Source organism: Anomaloglossus baeobatrachus, chromosome 5, assembly GCF_048569485.1.
Source record: "Anomaloglossus baeobatrachus isolate aAnoBae1 chromosome 5, aAnoBae1.hap1, whole genome shotgun sequence".
Classification (NCBI taxonomy): domain Eukaryota; kingdom Metazoa; phylum Chordata; class Amphibia; order Anura; family Aromobatidae; genus Anomaloglossus; species Anomaloglossus baeobatrachus.
In genome coordinates, this window is record NC_134357.1 from 411,804,856 (window position 1) to 411,824,126 (window position 19,271).

General features: G+C 50.3%; 1 protein-coding gene across 1 annotated transcript in view; it reads right to left on the reverse strand.

Moving 5' to 3' along the window:
* ITGA2B (integrin subunit alpha 2b) overlaps positions 1-14,523 on the reverse strand; it is a 130,942-nt gene extending 116,419 nt beyond the window's left edge. The window contains exons 1-3 of the mRNA XM_075347718.1: positions 14,466-14,523; positions 14,128-14,286; positions 133-263 (exon numbers count right to left, since the gene is read on the reverse strand). Of these exons, the coding sequence (XP_075203833.1) occupies positions 133-263; positions 14,128-14,267 (271 nt within the window). The 5' untranslated portion in view covers positions 14,268-14,286; positions 14,466-14,523. The remainder of the gene's footprint in view (positions 1-132; positions 264-14,127; positions 14,287-14,465) is intronic.
* Between the last annotated feature and the right edge of the window lie 4,748 nt (positions 14,524-19,271).

The window sequence follows — 19,271 nt, forward strand, 5'->3', positions numbered from 1 at the left end:
TCACATGTCACATATGTTACTGCTATGAGCCTTCTGCCAAAAACTAAACAGGTCCCCTCACTTTCTTTTATCCATATCTCAATCACTAGTCAGATTGGCATAATTTTTACTATTTACATTGCATTACTTCACCTGTTTGGTCAAATGGTATGATGGAGCAGTCATTGCTTCCCGATTGCCATGGACACAGGAAGACTCCTCCACCGCTAGAGACATCAGGCTGCGATGTGTTAGATTTTGGAGCACCCACAACAATGCTTAATCTGAGGAAAAATATTTACCAAACATTAAATTTCTACAGTGGAACATAATAATATTAATACACGTCCACACAAAAAACTAACATAAAATATTAATGATTAAGAACCTACTGACACAGCCCATGGTCAAAATTAGTAAATTCATGGTTCACGATTAAAGCTCAGACTCCTTCATGAGCAGGTCTGGTCCCTGGCTGTCAGACAAAGTCCTTAGGAGAAGACAGAAGCAGTTTAGTACCACTTCTGCATTTTCTTATGCTGTGTGCATTGTGTTAATGTGTGGGGTATAGAAATATAATGTATACTAAAGCTTCTATTACATAATCTCCAGGAGTCCACCCAGCATAGCAGACCCGATCAGCTCTGCCAGGTACAAATATAAACCTTTTTTTTATAACACATAAAAAGGTCATCTTTGCACAAATAAAAAAAACACATCTTTTTCTTATTCATATTAAACACATTTTATCAAAAAGTAATTAAAAAAACCTTAAAGACTACAATAACCTGAAGAATTAATTCTACATCTTATTTAGTGCAAATCACAAAACAAATAAAAATTGTTTTTTTCCCTATATTTGAGTCACAAAAAATATGGTATATAAAAAAATTGATAATTGAAATGTAACCAAAACAGTGCTGTCAAATAATGCATTTTCTCCCAAATAAAAAGAACATCCATATCAGCAAAGTTATTAAAAAGTTATGGCTGCTGAAATGTGGGTAGAAAAAAGGGAAGAAAAAAAATTTTGGCTCGTCATTGAAGCAATTTCAGGCCAGAACATTGAAAGGTTAATAATCACACCGAGAACAATGTGCAAGTAATTAACGCTCATACACAAAACCAAACACAATCTAACTTCATAGGAAGCCGTTTTTTTGAAAATTGGAGGAAATATAAGCTCTGGAAGACACCCATAGAAATATCGATTGAGCATACAATTTAATTGGCCAATCATATGCAAACTCATGACACAAGTATTGTAAGACAATAGTGACACATTCATATAGGTATAAGTATAAAACATAACCTATGCTGACATGTATAACATCTCTGTAGAGAAATACTTTACTTCTGATCGTAAACCTGACAACCCTCATGAGGGGTTGAAGGTCACCAATTTAAAATCTCATTTAGATAAGCCAATAATTGGCAGACAAACGTACACAAAGAACACTTGTACCCAACCATCGGCCATTATGCACATGCTGCCAATCACCATTAGATGCTTGGATCATTCATGCCAGCATAAAAATCATTGTTGGCAGCACATTGCTCCATGTAAATGAAGGGGGAAGATGGGTGATGGCCGGCAGTGCGCAACTCGCCTTCTTCAACCTGGTGTTGTGCATGTGTTACCAGGGGGTGTGACATGTCGCCGGTCCCTGTCATAGACGTACTTGGGCAACACGTCACAGAAACTATTTCCTTTTAATTCATACTTCAACTTCTACAGTATATTGAACATTCAATCTTCATAAGAGACATCTTCATAATTAAACTTGATAGGACAAAACATGCCACTTTCCCCTTGCGTTACCATTCTGCTGCCGCTGCTCAATGGAGTAGCTTTCTGTCTAGCCCTCGCTCTGGGTTTTATCCCTCCAGCAGCCGAGTCTGACTCCTGTGTTCCCTGTCTTTTGCAGCAGTGTCCCTTGGACACAATGGAAGATACATCCTGACGCCTGGACAAACGCTGATACAGAGTTTGTTCTCCAAGGACCTCCTGTGTAGAACTCTACTATCCACTCAACTCACTTCTTCTTGGCCTAGCTGCCCAACTCCCTTGTTTACTCCACCCACTGGGCCCTAGGTCCTAGGCTACCACTGTATCCATATCTGGTCTGCTAACACCTGCACTTAGCATTTCCTATCCTAACATACTAACTACTACTTAACTCTCTCCTGCATGCTTGTCCCTATGTTGCACTAAACCTAACCTAAAAAAAAAATCTTATACTTTACACATCATTAGTACAATATTTCCTGTAATAAAGCACCTTACATAAAACACATTACACTCTATATACTAAAACATTAATTAAGGTAGATTAGAAGAATCTGCTGCAATACGCTTAAAGATACATATACATACACATACAGTACAGACCAAAAGTTTTGACACACCTTCTCACTCAAAGAGTTTTCTTTATTTTCATGACTCTGAAAATTGTAGATTCACATTGAAGGCATCACAACTATGAATTAACACATGTGGAATGAAATACTTAACCAAAAAAGTATGAAACAACTGAAAATATGTCTTATATTCTAGGTTCTTCAAAGTAGCCACCTTTTGCTTTGATTACTGCTTTGCACACTCTTGGCATTCTCTTGATGAGTTTCAAGAGGTAGTCATTGGAAATGGTTTTCACTTCACAGGTGTGCCCTGTCTGTCTGTCTGTGGTTTAATAAGTGGGATTTCTTGCCTTATAAATGGGGTTGGGACCATTAGTTGTGTTGTGCAAAAGTCTGGTGGATACACAGCTGATAGTCCTACTGAATAGACTGTTACAATTTGTATTATGGCAAGAAAAAAGCAGCTAAGTAAAGAAAAACAAGTGGCCATCATTACTTTAAGAAATGAAGGTCAGTCAGTCCGAAAAATTGGGAAATCTTTGAAAGTGTCCCCAAGTGCAGTGGCAAAAACCATCAAACGCTACAAAGAAACTGGCTCACATGAGGACCGCCCCAGGAATGGCAGACCAAGAGTCACCTCTGTTGCAGAGGATAAGTTTATCCGAGTCATCAGCCTCAGAAATCGCGGGTTAACAGCAGCTCAGATTAGAAACCAAGTCAATGGCACACAGAGTTCTAGCAGCAGACACATCTCTAGAACAACTGTTAAGAGGAGACTTTGTGCAGCAGGCCTTCATGGTAAAATAGCTGCTAGGAAACCACTGCTAAGGACAGGCAACAAGCAGAAGAGACTTGTTTGGGCTAAAGAACACAAGGAGTAGACATTAGACCAGTGGAAATCTGTGCTTTGGTCTGATGAGTCAAAATTAGAGATCTTTGGATCAACCACCGTGTCTTTGTGCGACGCAGAAAAGGTGAACGGATGGACTCTATATGCTTGGTTCCCACCGTGAAGCATGGAGGAGGAGGTGTGATGGTGTGGGGGTGCTTTGCTGGTGACACTGTTGGGGATTTATTCAAAATGGAAGGCATACTGAACCAGCAGGGCTACCACAGCATCTTGCAGCAGCATGCTATTCTATCCGGTTTGTGTTTAGTTGGACCATCTTTTTTTTTTTCAACAGGACAATGACCCCAAACACACCTCCAGGCTGTGTAAGGGCTATTTGACTAAGAAGGAAAGTGATGGGGTGCTACGCCAGATGAGCTGGCCTCCACAGTCATCAGACCTGAACCCAATCGAGATGGTTTGAGGTGAGCTGGACCGCAGAGTGAAGGCAAAAGGGCCAACAAGTGCTAAGCATCTCTGGGAACTCCTTCAAGACTGTTGAAAGACCATTTCTGGTGACTACCTCCTGAAGCTCATCAAGAGAATGCGAAGAGTGTGCAAAGAAGTAATCATAGCAATAGGTGGCTACTTTGAAGAACCCAGACTATAAGACATATTTTCAGTTGTTTCACAGTTTTTTGTTAACTATTTCATTCCACATGTGTTAATTCATAGTTTTGATGTCTTCAATGTGAATCTACAATTTTCAGAGTCATGAAAATAAAGAAAACTCTTTGAATAAGAAGGTGTGTCCAAACGTTTGGTCTGTACTGTACATATAAACATAATACACATTCAGTAGGAGTGTGGTAATCGGCCCATCTCCTACATAAACAGGTGATGTGCTGCACACAAGATTTACCAGTATATAGTTTTTTATCGGCATATGTTAATGGGCAAGTAAACGAGCATCGGCTAAGTTGTATATAGCCAATTAGGGTTCATTAACAGGCTGGAATTAGCCCACCTAGCAGGGCCTAAACAACATAGAGGAAAATACAGGACACAGGTGCTGCTGATGATAACTATCCAAAGAAGACAGGATGTAGTCATGGTTCCTTTATTGCAGGCCAGTGACCATTCGGATTTTTCTACCATCATACAGGGGCTGCACTAAATTATCAAAAAGAAAATTACCCTCTGCTATATTTAGTCAAACAATTAATTATCTCACTCCTTATGTGGTGGCTGGAGTTGCTTCTCTTTGAAGAGGTGTGTGATAGTGATCATGTTGCTTTTCACAACTGCTTTTCCAGGTTTGCATCGGTCTGGAGCGGCCAACTCTTAGCGAGCAATAGCGATGATAAGTTTTGTAAAAAATTCGCAGTACTAAGTTGTTCAGAACACATGGATAGTAAACCACAAGGAGAATTTCACTAGTGTTGTTGTGCCTGCCCAGCCTACTCCAAGTGAGCAGTATTATACTCACTTAGGTCTCATTCATTATCACTATTAATTCACACAGGGAGTGCCTTTGTTCATGTACTTTGCACATTACAATTATAGAATAGAACCCAAGCAGTGGGAAGACTGAAATGTACATCAAGAGCTGCAGTATATATATATATATATATATATATATATATATATATATATATATCACAGGAGATGTGGGTGTTGCAGTATGTACATCACAGGAGATGCTGTGGCACATACATCACAGGAGTGCGCTGGGGCATATACCTCACAGAAGACCCTGGGGGCATATACATCACTGGGGAGGCTAGATGACATACATCACTGGAGAGGATGGAACATCTACATTACTAGCAAGGCTTAGGAATGTACAACAATGGGGAGGCTGTGGCAAATACATCACTGGGGAGGCTGAGGCATGTACTTTACTAAGGAGGCTGGAGCATATACATCACTGGGGAGGCTGAGTCTTCATCTGTGAAATGGTAGTGCATCAAATGCTAACTCTTCAGTAGTGAACTTTGCGTGCGGGTCCTCACAGTGTATGAGGGGTTTAAAGGGTTTGGCAGCCACCAAAACAACTGTCAACACACTGCGGTTCCTGAGAACCTACCTGGGAACCACAGAAAAGGTCATCACAGTCCACAAGTGGACTGTGGGCCAGAGATTGCACACCCCTGTTTTATAGGTAAGATATTCAGGCTACCAGATACGATACTGAACTGGTACTTTCATCAGGACAAATACATTAAAAGTGGTATAAATAGTAAAAGTGGTGATATTTGACATAACTAGCATAACAGAAATAGGCAATAAGTACAATAAAAAACACAACAAAATCCCATCATTCATATATAAAAAGCCCTATATTGCCTTTTAGAGCACTATGTGAACCACTAGAGCTTTTTTCATCTTAAGCTATTCCACACATTATACATGTTGCATTTTTTACTTAGGTATTTCACACATTTGAGTATATTATATATACATAATATATTTTACATGGTGTTAGATGTTGATATAGGGTATTTCTCTGTTTCTTTGTTGATGTTTTTTCATTTTGATTACTATTGGGCTTGGTTTAGCAAATTTGTGGTGTTTCATACTTGCAGTCCATCAATCTGGATAGGTACTTCAGTACAGCACTACAAGATCAGCAAGGGAGAGTAAACACTGAGCGGGTGCACCACAATTTGTGTTGCCTTTATGGTACCACCATCCGAGGCAAAGTTTTAGCAGATTAGGGCTGGCTAGTGTTTTGTCTGTACAGGGCTGTTGTCCCTGGTTTACACCTTTACGAGTTCTCCAATTTACCAATCTTTCAACACAAGTATTACTTTTCCAAAGGTACTCAATAATGTCACAAACCACCGGGGGGTCACTCAGAAATCCCCCGCGCTGGCTACCAGTACGTCACAATCGGGGGGTAACAAGTGGGGGTCACCCCTCCTTTATACCTCCCGACCGACAGACAGAGCACGTGACGCGCTCTCTAGCGCCCCTCTTATAGTCAGGCCAATTATGGAATTGCCCGACCATAAGCAAGGAGGCCGCTATACTACTTATGCCGATTATTGAAGGGTCCCCGGTGAGAGTAAGGTATATATTCCCCCGACCTCCGCGGGCGGAATATATAAAATCTCCCCGAATCTCACTGGCCTCCCCACAATAATCCTTGGCACAATTCGCTGCCACCAACCGATTTACGGTAACTATTAGCCGAACACACAGACGTGGGATTCAAGATCGAGATAACAGAACAGCCCAAGATTAATTATATAATTTAATCAGCCTAAAGCACACTAGAACTACAATATATACAATAGGGAATCTACAGAATATACATATGTCAGAGTACAGTTACAATCAAAGCATGGGTTACAAACAGGCATACACAGTTCCAGCAGTTACCTTGTTGCGTCTGGCCACAGGGGGGCGCTGTAGACCAGGTTTCCAGGAACTCCCACAGATGTTTCCTACACGTGCCCCCAGCGAAAGAACGCTGGAAAATGGCCGAAGTAGGGTTATCAACCTGGGCAGATCCAGGTCCCCTCCTACCTTCGTGACCTCACAGGGAGCACTGCTCCACCCCTGGCTTGAGTTATGGACAATATCCCAACATGGAATATGGGCCATAACTTTGCCTGGGAGCGTCGTAGGCGGACGCCAATGCTCTCATTGTGACAGTTATGAATTTAGCTACAGAACGAGGGGACTCATGACCTGTCTGCCAGTTCCCCATTGGCTGATATCACGCCTGGGTCATTTCCCAATGTCCTGCTCCCATAAAAAGGGTGTGCCGGCATCGTCCGCATGCGGAGACACCATTTTTATGGTTGCCATATTTATCGGAAATATGGCTTGCGAGATATGAACCATTTTTTACTGGAGTCGTTCTGTCTAGCTAGTTCCATAGCCTTGCTAATGAGATACAACTCTTGTTACAGGGTGACGGCAGGGAGTCATCCTGTGTCCATTGTTCCCACACCACCTCATCTCCATATCACAGGAGATGGCCATGGGATTTGTTGCTAAACCAGTTGTGTGAAGGAAAGGGGGGGTGACACCAGGAGAGGGCTTCCTGACATACTTGAATATCATGATTTATCGTCATATCTCCGGATTTACCTCACACCTCCCCCCTTTTGAGGGCGCTAGGGGGCAGCACACTCCGGTGTTCCCCCGTGCGCCCGTCCGCGACCTCTCCTTGTCGGGACAGCCCGTCTGCGTTACCGTGGTCACGGCCCCTTTTGTGGCGAATGGTGAAGTTGTATTGCTGGAGCGCAAGGCTCCATCGCAACAATCGCCCATTCGTCCCAGAGACGGTGTGCAACCAGCTGAGGGGATTGTGGTCCGTCTCCACGATGAAGTGGCGCCCGTATAGATAGGGTTGCAGACGCTGCAGGGCCCACACTATGGCCAGGCACTCCTTCTCCATCGTGGAATAGGCAACTTCCCTTGGTAACAGCTTCCTGCTCAGGTACAAGACTGGGTGCTCTTGGCTCGCAGAGTCCACCTGGCTGAGCACCGCACCGAGGCCGAAGTCACTGGCGTCGGTCTGTACTACAAACGGCCGCGTGAAGTCGGCTGCCTGTAGCACGGGCGGGCTGGACAGGGCGTCCTTTAGGGCCCGGAAGGCTGTCTCGCAGTCCATTGTCCAATCGACTGCAGAGGGCAGCTCCTTCTTGGTGAGGTCCGTCAAGGGCTTTGCCAGGCTACTATAGCATGGAACAAACCTCCTATAGTACCCAGCGGTCCCCAAGAAGGACATCACCTGCTTCTTGGTCCTGGGGGTGGGCCAGGATGCGATGGCCTCCACTTTCTCAGGCTCGGGCTTCAGTGTTCTCCCGCCTACCCGGTGACCGAGGTACTGGACCTCGCTCATGGCCAGCTGACACTTTCCCGGCTTGATGGTCAAACCTGCCCGGTGGATCCGCCTGAGCACCTGTGCTAGATGCTCTAGGTGGTCCTCCCAGGTGGGACTGAAGACGGCAATGTCATCTAGGTACGCGGCCGCGTACCCTTCAAGTCCCTTGAGCAGGGTGTTGACCATCCGCTGGAAAGTGGCAGGGGCATTCCTCATCCCGAATGGCATCACCGTGGACTCGTATAGTCCAAATGGGGTAATAAAGGCAGAGCGTTCCCTGGCCTTGCGAGTCAGGGGGATCTGCCAATATCCCCGGCTCAGATCCATGATGGTCAGGTACTGAGCCCCGGCCAACTGATCGAGCAGGTCATCGATGCGTGGCATTGGGTACGCATCGGCGACCGTGACAGCATTGAGCCCCCTGTAGTCCACGCAGAACCGAGTGGTTCGGTCCTTCTTAGGGACGAGGACTACAGGCGAGGCCCAAGCGCTGTTGGATGCCTGGATCACCCCCAGCTTCAGCATCTCGTCAATCTCCTGGCGCATGTGTTGCTGCACCTCCAGGGAGACCCGATATGCTGAACGCCGGATCGGGGGATGATCCCCAGTGTCCACGTGATGGACAGCCAAGTCAGTCCTTCCGGGCTGGTTGGTAAACAACCCCCGGAAGGGGTGTAGGGTGGCCCACAGCTGGGACCGTTGGTCCTCCAAGAGCTGGTGGCCAACCTCCACATCCTCAATGGATCCGCCTGCCCTAACCTGGGCTAGCATATCCAAGAGGGTTTCCGCTTCTCCCTCCTCGGGCAGGTTGCACACGGGGAGCGCACATGCCTCCCGCTCATGATGTGCCTTCATCATGTTCACATGGAAGGGCTTCCGCCTTCCACGGGCAGGGTCCAGGGTGACCAGGTACGTTACAGGGTTGAGCTGCTGGTACACGAGGTATGGGCCTTCCCAGGCTGCCTGAAGCTTGTCCTGTGGTACGGGGACCAGTACCCACACCTTTTGACCCACTTGGTAGGTCCTCTCACAAGCGTTCTGGTCGTACCAACGCTTCTGATCGGCCTGGGCTTGAGCCATATTGTCGTGTACCAGTTGCGTCAAGGCCTGCATTTTGTCCCGGAAGCGCATGACATACTCGATAACCGACACTCCAGGGGTGGCCAAATCCCCTTCCCAAGCCTCTTTCACCAGAGCCAGGGGGCCCCGCACACGTCGCCCGTACAGGAGCTCAAACGGTGAGAATCCTGTTGAGGCCTGTGGAACCTCCCGGTAAGCAAATAACAGGTGTGGGAGATACCGCTCCCAGTCACGCCCATGGGAGTCGACCAACATCTTAAGCATCTGCTTTAAGGTGCCATTGAACCGCTCGCACAGGCCATTAGTCTGTGGATGGTACGGGCTGGCCACCAGATGTCGCACCTGGACTTGCTTACAGAGGGCCTCCATCAGCTGGGACATGAATTGGGTCCCCCGGTCAGTGAGCATTTCCTGGGGAAAACCCACTCGGGAGAAAATCTCCAGCAATGCGGTGGCCACCTTGTCAGCCCGAATGGACGACAAGGCCACTGCTTCTGGGTACCGGGTGGCATAGTCCACTACCGTCAGTATGAAGCGTTTCCCGGAGCTGCTGGGGATGGCCAGCGGGCCGACCAGATCCACAGCCACCCTCCTGAAAGGCTCATCGATGATGGGCAGAGATACCAGTGGGGCTTTGGGGCGTGGCCCCGCCTTCCCCACTCTCTGACAGGTTTCACACGAACGGCAGTAGGCAGCCACATCGGCCCCCATTTTTGGCCAGTAGAAATGCTGGTTTAACCTGGCCTTGGTCTTAGCGATCCCTAGGTGTCCGGCCATCGGAATCTCATGTGCGATCCGCAACAACTCCGTCCGGAACGGATAGGGTACCACCAACTGTCGGTCCCTGGGCCACGCCTCCGGTGAACCCTGCTGGACCGTGGCCCGGTACAGCCGTCCTTGGTCCCAGACCACTCGCTCCGGGTCCGAGTCCGAGGGAGGCTGTGCCGCCTGCTCCTTAAGAGCTTTCAGGCTGTCGTCAGCTTCTAACGCTGCCTGAAACCCCTGACTAGATGTGGCCAGAATCGACGAGACTGTCACATCTTCGGTCAGTACCCCGGGACCTGTGTCCTGGCCTCCACCTGACTCGGCTGCCACTTGGTCAGAAGGGGAAGAGCTATCGGACCTCCGGGAGGCCCCTTGGCTTCCAGCACTCCCACTGCGGGTGACAGCGGCCACAGCCGCTGCGACCGTGGGTCGTGCCTGCTCCTCCTCCGTTCCTGACCAAGTCGCCGGTTCAGGCAGACCTACCTGGCTTCCTGACACCCCGGTTGTGGGGGAACCATGCACCGAGATCTTACCTGGGAGCACTTCCGCTCCTGGACCGGCCCCAATCTCACCTGCCTGTTCCCCTCCTGCAGCAACAGAACCCCGCTGTGAAATCTCTGGGGACCCCACATTTGCTGTGGTAGCCCCCACCCCACACACTGGTCCTCCCCCTGCAGCACCCTGCTCTCTGCTTATCCCTGCAGAGGGCAACAGATCCCAGCTCACAGGCTGGTTACTTGTAGAGGCATTGTCACACCTTTCTCTGACCCCCTCCCCTGTCACAGCTGCAGCTGAGTGTGTGTCTATGGTGTCTATGCAAGCAGAAATATCAGAGTTCACTCCCTCCTCCCTTACATCATTCATAGATAACACATTAACATTGTTAGGAGTCATGTCAGTACGGGCTGAAGGTTCAGCCCTTGGTTGGGGCCCAAACTGGGAGGTTATCTGCCCCAAATCTGTCCCAAGTAGCACGTTTGCAGGGATCCGATCAGTTACCCCCACCTCCCTCACCCCTCGCCCTGCGCCCCAGTCCACATAAATGTCAGCAACAGGCAGCGCCGGGTCAGTGCCTCCAATCCCGGAGACAGCGAGGGTTTTTCCAGGGATCAAGTCTTGGGGGGACACCATCTCAGGCCGCACCAGAGTCACCTCCGAGGCGCTGTCTCGCAGTCCTATGGTCACAGACCGGCCGACGGTGACAGGTTGGAAGCTGTCCAGGGACCTACCACCACCCCCACCCACACAATACACCTTGGGCGGCCCTTGGGACGGGGACGGAGCCGGGGCCTTGGGACGCTGAGGGCACATGGCCTTGAAGTGTCCAGGTAGGTTGCACTGGTGGCACCGTCTTGGTTCCGCCACGGGCCTGGAGAGGGGAGTTGAGGGGGACACCCCCTGCAGTCTAGGGGCAGGTGGGGCAGTCGCAGAATTCATCTTACCCCCTCTCCAGGTGCTGCTGGTGGCCGCTCTCCTGGCCTCAGGGGCCCGGTTGTTGGTGTAGTCATCGGCAAGGGCAGCTGTAGCCATGGACCCCTTTGGCTTCTGGTCTCGGATGAACTGGCGGAGATCCTCAGGGCAGTTCCACAAGAGTTGCTCCGTGATGAACAAGTCCAGGATCTCCGGTCCGGTGGAAAGCTGCAGGCCTTGGGTCCAGTGGTCGGCAGCTCGGGCAAGTGCCCGCCGGTGGTCAGCCCAGGAGTCCTTTGGTCCCTTCTGTAGGCTCCGGAACTTCTTGCGGTAGGACTCTGGAGTGAGGTTGTACTGTTGGATCAGGGCCCGCTTGATGGTGTCGTAGCCCTGATCTGCCTCAGCAGGCAAGTCCCCAAGGATATCCAGGGCCTTACCCCTTAAACGGGGGGTCAGGTATTTGGCCCACTGGTCCTTGTCCAGATGGTGCTGCAAGCAAGTCCCTTCAAAAGCAGTCAAGAAAGAGTCCAAGTCTCCATCCTTCTCCAGCACTGGGAAGTCCTCAACACGGACCTTTGGAAGTTTGGTGTCTCGAAGGTCACATGTGGCTGATGAGGGCCGGAGCTGAGCTAGCTGCAGCTGGTAGTCACGGTCTGCCTGTCGCTCTCGCTCTTCACGCGCTGCCTGCCGCTCTCGCTCCGCAGCCTCACGCTCTGCGTGCCGCTCTGCCCTGCGCTCTGCCAGGAGTTCCTTGTAGCCCTTCTGGTCTCCAGCCTGGAGAAGGGCCATAGCCATTTGAAGAAGGCTATCCGAGCCTCCCAGGCTCGGTGGAATGGCACGTGGTGATCTGCGGCACGCTGCAGAGCTAGGCGATTCACTGTCCCTTTCAGAGCGGAGGGCTGGCATCTGGCTCGTTGAGGAACCTTGGGTGAGCTCCTCCTCATCTTGTCCAGCAGTGCCAGGTTGCGCAATGTCCTCGGCAGAACGGTTTTCTGGCGTCGAGCTCCTGGAGGACTCGTGGGCAACCTCCTCATTGCTGTCCACAGCACCGTCCTCCCTCTCTTCGGCTCCTGCCTTAGCATTGGCCAGTTGCATAGCTCTGCTCCTGGTGCCATCAGCCATTCTTGCAGACTTTTGGTCACTGACACAGAACTGACACCTGATGCCTCCACACACCTTACAGTATCTGCACTCTGACACTCTAGTGTTGAGCTAGTCTGAAGACCCCAGCAGCCACAGCTGCTGCAGGCAGTCTTTAGTGTCTGGGAGTATGGGTCTCACACTCACACACACTATTATCTCGATCCCACCGCTATGCCACCAATATGTCACAAACCACCGGGGGGGTCACTCAGAAATCCCCCGCGCTGGCTACCAGTACGTCACAATCGGGGGGTAACAAGTGGGGGTCACCCCTCCTTTATACCTCCCGACCGACAGACAGAGCACGTGACGCGCTCTCTAGCGCCCCTCTTATAGTCAGGCCAATTATGGAATTGCCCGACCATAAGCAAGGAGGCCGCTATACTACTTATGCCGATTATTGAAGGGTCCCCGGTGAGAGTAAGGTATATATTCCCCCGACCTCCGCGGGCGGAATATATAAAATCTCCCCGAATCTCACTGGCCTCCCCACAATAATCCTTGGCACAATTCGCTGCCACCAACCGATTTACGGTAACTATTAGCCGAACACACAGACGTGGGATTCAAGATCGAGATAACAGAACAGCCCAAGATTAATTATATAATTTAATCAGCCTAAAGCACACTAGAACTACAATATATACAATAGGGAATCTACAGAATATACATATGTCAGAGTACAGTTACAATCAAAGCATGGGTTACAAACAGGCATACACAGTTCCAGCAGTTACCTTGTTGCGTCTGGCCACAGGGGGGCGCTGTAGACCAGGTTTCCAGGAACTCCCACAGATGTTTCCTACACGTGCCCCCAGCGAAAGAACGCTGGAAAATGGCCGAAGTAGGGTTATCAACCTGGGCAGATCCAGGTCCCCTCCTACCTTCGTGACCTCACAGGGAGCACTGCTCCACCCCTGGCTTGAGTTATGGACAATATCCCAACATGGAATATGGGCCATAACTTTGCCTGGGAGCGTCGTAGGCGGACGCCAATGCTCTCATTGTGACAGTTATGAATTTAGCTACAGAACGAGGGGACTCATGACCTGTCTGCCAGTTCCCCATTGGCTGATATCACGCCTGGGGCATTTCCCAATGTCCTGCTCCCATAAAAAGGGTGTGCCGGCATCGTCCGCATGCGGAGACACCATTTTTATGGTTGCCATATTTATCGGAAATATGGCTTGCGAGATATGAACCATTTTTTACTGGAGTCGTTCTGTCTAGCTAGTTCCATAGCCTTGCTAATGAGATACAACTCTTGTTACAGGGTGACGGCAGGGAGTCATCCTGTGTCCATTGTTCCCACACCACCTCATCTCCATATCACAGGAGATGGCCATGGGATTTGTTGCTAAACCAGTTGTGTGAAGGAAAGGGGGGGTGACACCAGGAGAGGGCTTCCTGACATACTTGAATATCATGATTTATCGTCATATCTCCGGATTTACCTCACAGTACCACCATCCGAGGCAAAGTTTTAGCAGATTAGGGCTGGCTAGTGTTTTGTCTGTACAGGGCTGTTGTCCCTGGTTTACACCTTTACGAGTTCTCCAATTTACCAATCTTTCAACACAAGTATTACTTTTCCAAAGGTACTCAATAAACAGGGAATATTGGGAAATACACATTTCAGGCTACAACACAACAGATCCCATTGGATTCCACCGCAGAAGACATGTCACACCAGGCTTAGAATCATCATGTTACCTACCCCTTGTTTTCAGGCTCATAAATATCAATGGAAAATCCAAAGTAACTGCCTTCAGGTCCAGAGAAGGTTTTGGGATTCTGGGTCTCCAGGTTTAATGCATAAGCATAATGAAAGAGCAGGGGAAGGAGGTACAGGAACATGGTGTCAGCACATCAAGATCTGCAAAAAAAGAAAATCGTTTTTCTCCTCTTCTCTTTATAGTTGTGCTCTACTTTCCAAAATAACAGCCATTTATGAATGTCCCTGATGGCAAAGCTCTTCAGACACAATTTTCTATTACAATATTGCAATATACATCCCAATATTACCCAATGTGCATGGCTTAGTTCTATACCTACCTTCAGCTATATTGTCACCAGTCAACATCTATAACTGTCCCTGCAACAAAGCTCACTCATATTTACATGTCTTATCTCCAAGCTGTTATGCTTCACCACTATTTCCTCTGCCAGGAAAATCATCCGCCCCTCCATGTCTAAATGTTCAAGCCTTATAGTCATAGCAGCTTTTCCTTAGTAACAGGCTTCAGGCAAGTTGTTTAATGGTTGGATTCCATGAAAGTGAGTAGTCCTGAGTGTGACGCCCTGGTCTATCAGGTCATTACAAGGGTGCCGTGCAATCTGCCCTTCTGCATGGTACCCGCTCCTCCTTGGTTATGGGTCCTGTCCCTTTGGTGTTGCTAAGAGCAGGTATACACAAATCCTGGGGACCACTCTGCACCACACCCACCAGACACCCATTGGGCAACCTGAAGGGAATAGGGCCACCCAGTTGGAGTCATGGTAGAAGGAGGGCCAGAAGTGTCAAGGAGTAGTCAAAGAGTAGTCAGTGAGCCGTGACAGGAAAAGGTCACGCTGCGGAGCTGGGCTCCTGTACCCATCCCAGGTGCCAGACGTTGGCCTGGCCTGGAAGGAGCTGGAACCCCGGTCGCAGGGGGTAGTGAGAGGGGGCACGGTACTGCCACGGAGGGCAGTTCGGCTGCCTTGTACTACAACCGGGCATGGGCCAGGTCACGGCGGGGTACGCGGACCCTAGGCTGGGAAGTAGCTTTATGCAGCCCAATAATTCACCTGATGAGGACGGAGTCTTCACGAGCCATTCTCCACCCGCTCCAAAATTGGGGTACTAGCGCAACGAGGGGGATAGAAAATCCCAAGCGTGAACTCTGAGAGCAAGCTCATTCCGCTAGCCACACGGGTGAGCGGGACCCGAGTAGTTTCAGGCGAAAGGGATCCACAAAGAGTAAACACAGTGCCAAGGGACAAGGCTTCAGACCAACCAGCAACGCCAAAAGGGTACGGACCCAGCGTGTTCAAACAAAGGCTACAGGGCATTCAGGACTTTGGTTTACCTGTTGTCGGTGTCGGCGTCTCTGGACTGTGTGAGTACGTTGTGCGCCTTTACTCCCGACGGGTCTCCTGCCTTCCAACACCGAGCCCTGGGACACCTTCCCCTGCCCACGGAGGGGTTAACATCACAAGCTGCCATCCCATCGCTCCCGGGCGTTCTCTCCCAAACGCAGCAGCGGTGGTATCCCACATTACCACGACCTGTGGGTGGCGTCGAACATTACTCAATTTTTCCACCCCTTTTGTAAATAACTTTCCCCCTTTTTGATTTCAAGCGGCCGCGCGACCTCACCTCAGGTCCGGAGACCCCTCGAGCCACTGCATATCCGGATCCGAGCAGCCTGTCGGATGTTGCGGGGGCGGCACACTGAGCAATTGTCCTTTTTCTGTGAGAGGCCAATTTACACAGAAATAAAATGTATGCCATGCACACAGTGGAAACCACCACCTGGAGAGTTCTAGCCCAGGGCAATCATATTAGTAGGTAATATGCTAAAGAAATGGGTCTATCTGGCCATCTAAATACCCACAGCTTTTTCAATGCTATATACATTAGCTATAAAAAGTGTACACAACCGGGTAAAATACGAGGTTTTTGTCATGTAAAAAAAATCATAACAAGAAGAATCATTTCAGAACTTTTTGCATCTTTAATGGCGCTCTTATTCTGTACAATTCAGTTGAAAAACTAAGAAATTATTTTGAGGGAGAAAGTAAAAATAATGTGCTTGCATAATATTGAACACCATCTTATAATTGGGGATGTGGTTGTGTGGCGCCCCCACGTCAGCAACCGGGCTGCTCAGATCTGGATCCGCAGTGGCTCGAGGGGTCTCCGGACCCGGGGGTCGTGCGGACACTCAAATAAAAAGGGGTTGTAACATGTATAGGGGATTGTTGTAGATAGTTTGTGACGCCACCCACGGTGTGTGGTAAGGTGGAGCACCACCGCTGCTGTTGGGGAGTACCCGGGGGTGATGGAATGGCAGCTGGATGTTAACCCCTCCGTGGGTAGGGGTGGATGCCCCGGGGCTCAGTGTCCAGAACATGGGAGGTGATGGCTGCTGTGGTGGTGCACCGGGCCGGACCGAAGGGTGTTGGTGTACTCACGATTAAATTATTGCACACAAGTCTGCTGGTAAACCAAGGTGTCAGTGACCGGCTGCCACTTCAGGGTGTATACGGTCTCCACACCCGGCTGGTGTACCAATGTCCCTTCCTCCGGCACTTTGTACTTTCTTGCTGTTTTTTGCAACCTCGTATGGAACGGGGAAGTCCACTCTTTGTTTGGTTTTGGATGGGAGATGTGCCCGCGAAAACTGACCGTTGGGATTTCACTGGGTTGTTGCGAATACCCTATCCCCAGCGGTGGGTTGCCGTTTTACTCTATCTGGGCTAACACTCTGGAACAACGTCTGGAACCTTGCTCTCGGCCTGGTTAATTATAGAAGGGGCTTGCAACCGTCTTCTAACTAGGGTCCAGGTACCCCGCCTGTGCATGGTTTCTGGACCGGATCTCCGCTGTCGGTACCGGCGGGCTCCAACCCCGTCTCGGTCCACTCTGGGATTTCCCGCGACCGGACTCCCGTCTCCTTTGGACATGGCCCACTGTTTGCCACCTAGCCAGTAGACCAGGGCCACTAGGCTCAGACTTAGACTTGCTCTGCCACTTGAACTCGACTGTGACTTGAACTAGACTTTGACTCCAACTGACTGGTTCCCTCCCCTGGATCCTCAAAACCCCTAGGTGGGCGCTCCCAATCCACCTGGTCCCGCCCACTGATGTGTCCTTCCTACCCTGAGGGGGGTGGCTAGGGTTTTATGGCAGATAGTACCTGATGTGGGGTGGTGTTGTGTGGGGTGTAGTGTTTCTCTGTGACCACCTGGTGGCACCAAGACATCACATTCCCCCTTGGTTTAATACAGCCCGTCCGTGGGCTGTCCGACCACTGACCTTTTATTTTTTTTCTGTAAATAAAACGGGAAAGATAAAACATTTTAAAACATTTATTCCCTTACGGGAGGCACATTACTTAAACATTACTTTTCCCTCCTCCATTCGCCAACCAAACAACCTGGTTCCTTGGTGCCACCTCTAATCATGGTAGACACCCCTTTTGCCCAGTCCACAGCTGTTTCGGGCGACACCTGCACGGTCCGGGTAAAAATTTCCTTACCCAGCAGTCCATCTCAAGGGCCCATAATCCGGGGACCCCTGGCCTGGAGGGTAGCCACCGGTTTCATTAGTGACTGGGCCTTGGCCTACTCCACCACAGGCCCTTCCTCCAATCTACCTCTCCAGAGACTGTGCAGTGGTGAGAAGTAACAAGAAAGTAGGTAGGGGTATTTACAGGACCCAAGCAAGTTTTTGGGGTGACCTCACCAGTCCTGAGGTCTTGGTCCATTTTAAACTGTTAACGGGGTAAACTTTAACACATCAACGGGTAGCCTGAAACCACTACCATTTACTTTCTATCTTCTACAGGGGACTGTGAGGAGCTTTGGAGACATGGCTGGCCATCAACTGCCATCCACTTCTTAATGTGCAGGGCGGACCACCCCCTTTCCCCACAGTGTCGGGTGTAACTCACCAGGTCCCCGGGTTCCAGATCCCGGTCCGGGGGACCTGTCGGCAGATGAGGGGCCACATCCCTCCGGGACACAAAGATTTCGGAGTCCAGCCCGGCTCATAAATGAACCCCCATCCCTTTTGGGGGTTAAAGTGGCGGACCTGCCCTCGGTAGGTCGGGCCCCGCACCCGGAAGGTAGCCTGCCGTAGGTGGTCCTTCTCTTGGTAGCTGCGTGCCAGCACCTCGGCTTTGCGCTCTTCCCAGGCAGCGATTTCCTGCTTCGGCTGTCGCTGCTGTCGCTCACAGTACGGGGCACGGGTTCCGTGCTCCTCTTCCTGCTCGGGAACTTGGCCTACATGGACGCCCTCGGTGCCGGCTACTACCAGACTTTTTCTCTGCCAAGGGCCCGATCTCTCACTGGCCTTCTCTGCTTCCCTGCAGGTACATCCTGGCTGCTCCACAGCCGGGACCGGGAACTGGGTAGCAACCTGTGCGGCTGCCGCGGGTGGCTTCTGATCAGGCTCCGCCTCCGTTGTGGCCGGGCGGACTGCCGGAGCCGACATCATCATTGTTGCGGCCGGGCAGACTGCCGGAGCCGGAGGTAACGTCACTAATGCTGCAGCCTGGCTCGGGGCCGGAGGGGATGTCTTCCGGACTGCGGTCTGGCGCAGGGACGGGACGGGTTTCGGAGCGGGGATGCAGGTAAGGCCCAAGATCCCCATTGCTGGGTCCTCTTTGTTAGACAGGACGGGTTCCGCTGCCATTATTTGGGGTAGCAGGCCAATCGGAGTGCTGGCTGCGGACACGGGCAGCAAGGGAGGCGATGTGGCGGACGGGTGCAGGCCGGACCCCTCAGCCGGTACGGCCGGTTCCTGGGGAACATAGGGGCATGGGTCACCGCTTACCCGCTCTTCCGAGGCCACCTCCATCTCACGCGCCCGGACAGCTGCAGCCAGGCCCTTCATTTCGGTGGACCACCGTGTCATGATGAAATGCACCTGGGCCTGGATCCTCTGACACATCCTCTCCATTTGCGCTTCAATCCAGTCGGCGGTCCTGGGAATGGGCCTCTCCACATGCTGGTTGTCAGACCCCTGAGACATCCTGCCACTTGCTTGTCCAGGAACGGGATTTGGCAAAGTCCTGGTGTCCCTGCCTTTTATCTTCTTGTGTCACATGCCGCTTTTTCTGTCCTCCCCCTTGGTTTTTCGACAGCAGTCTCACG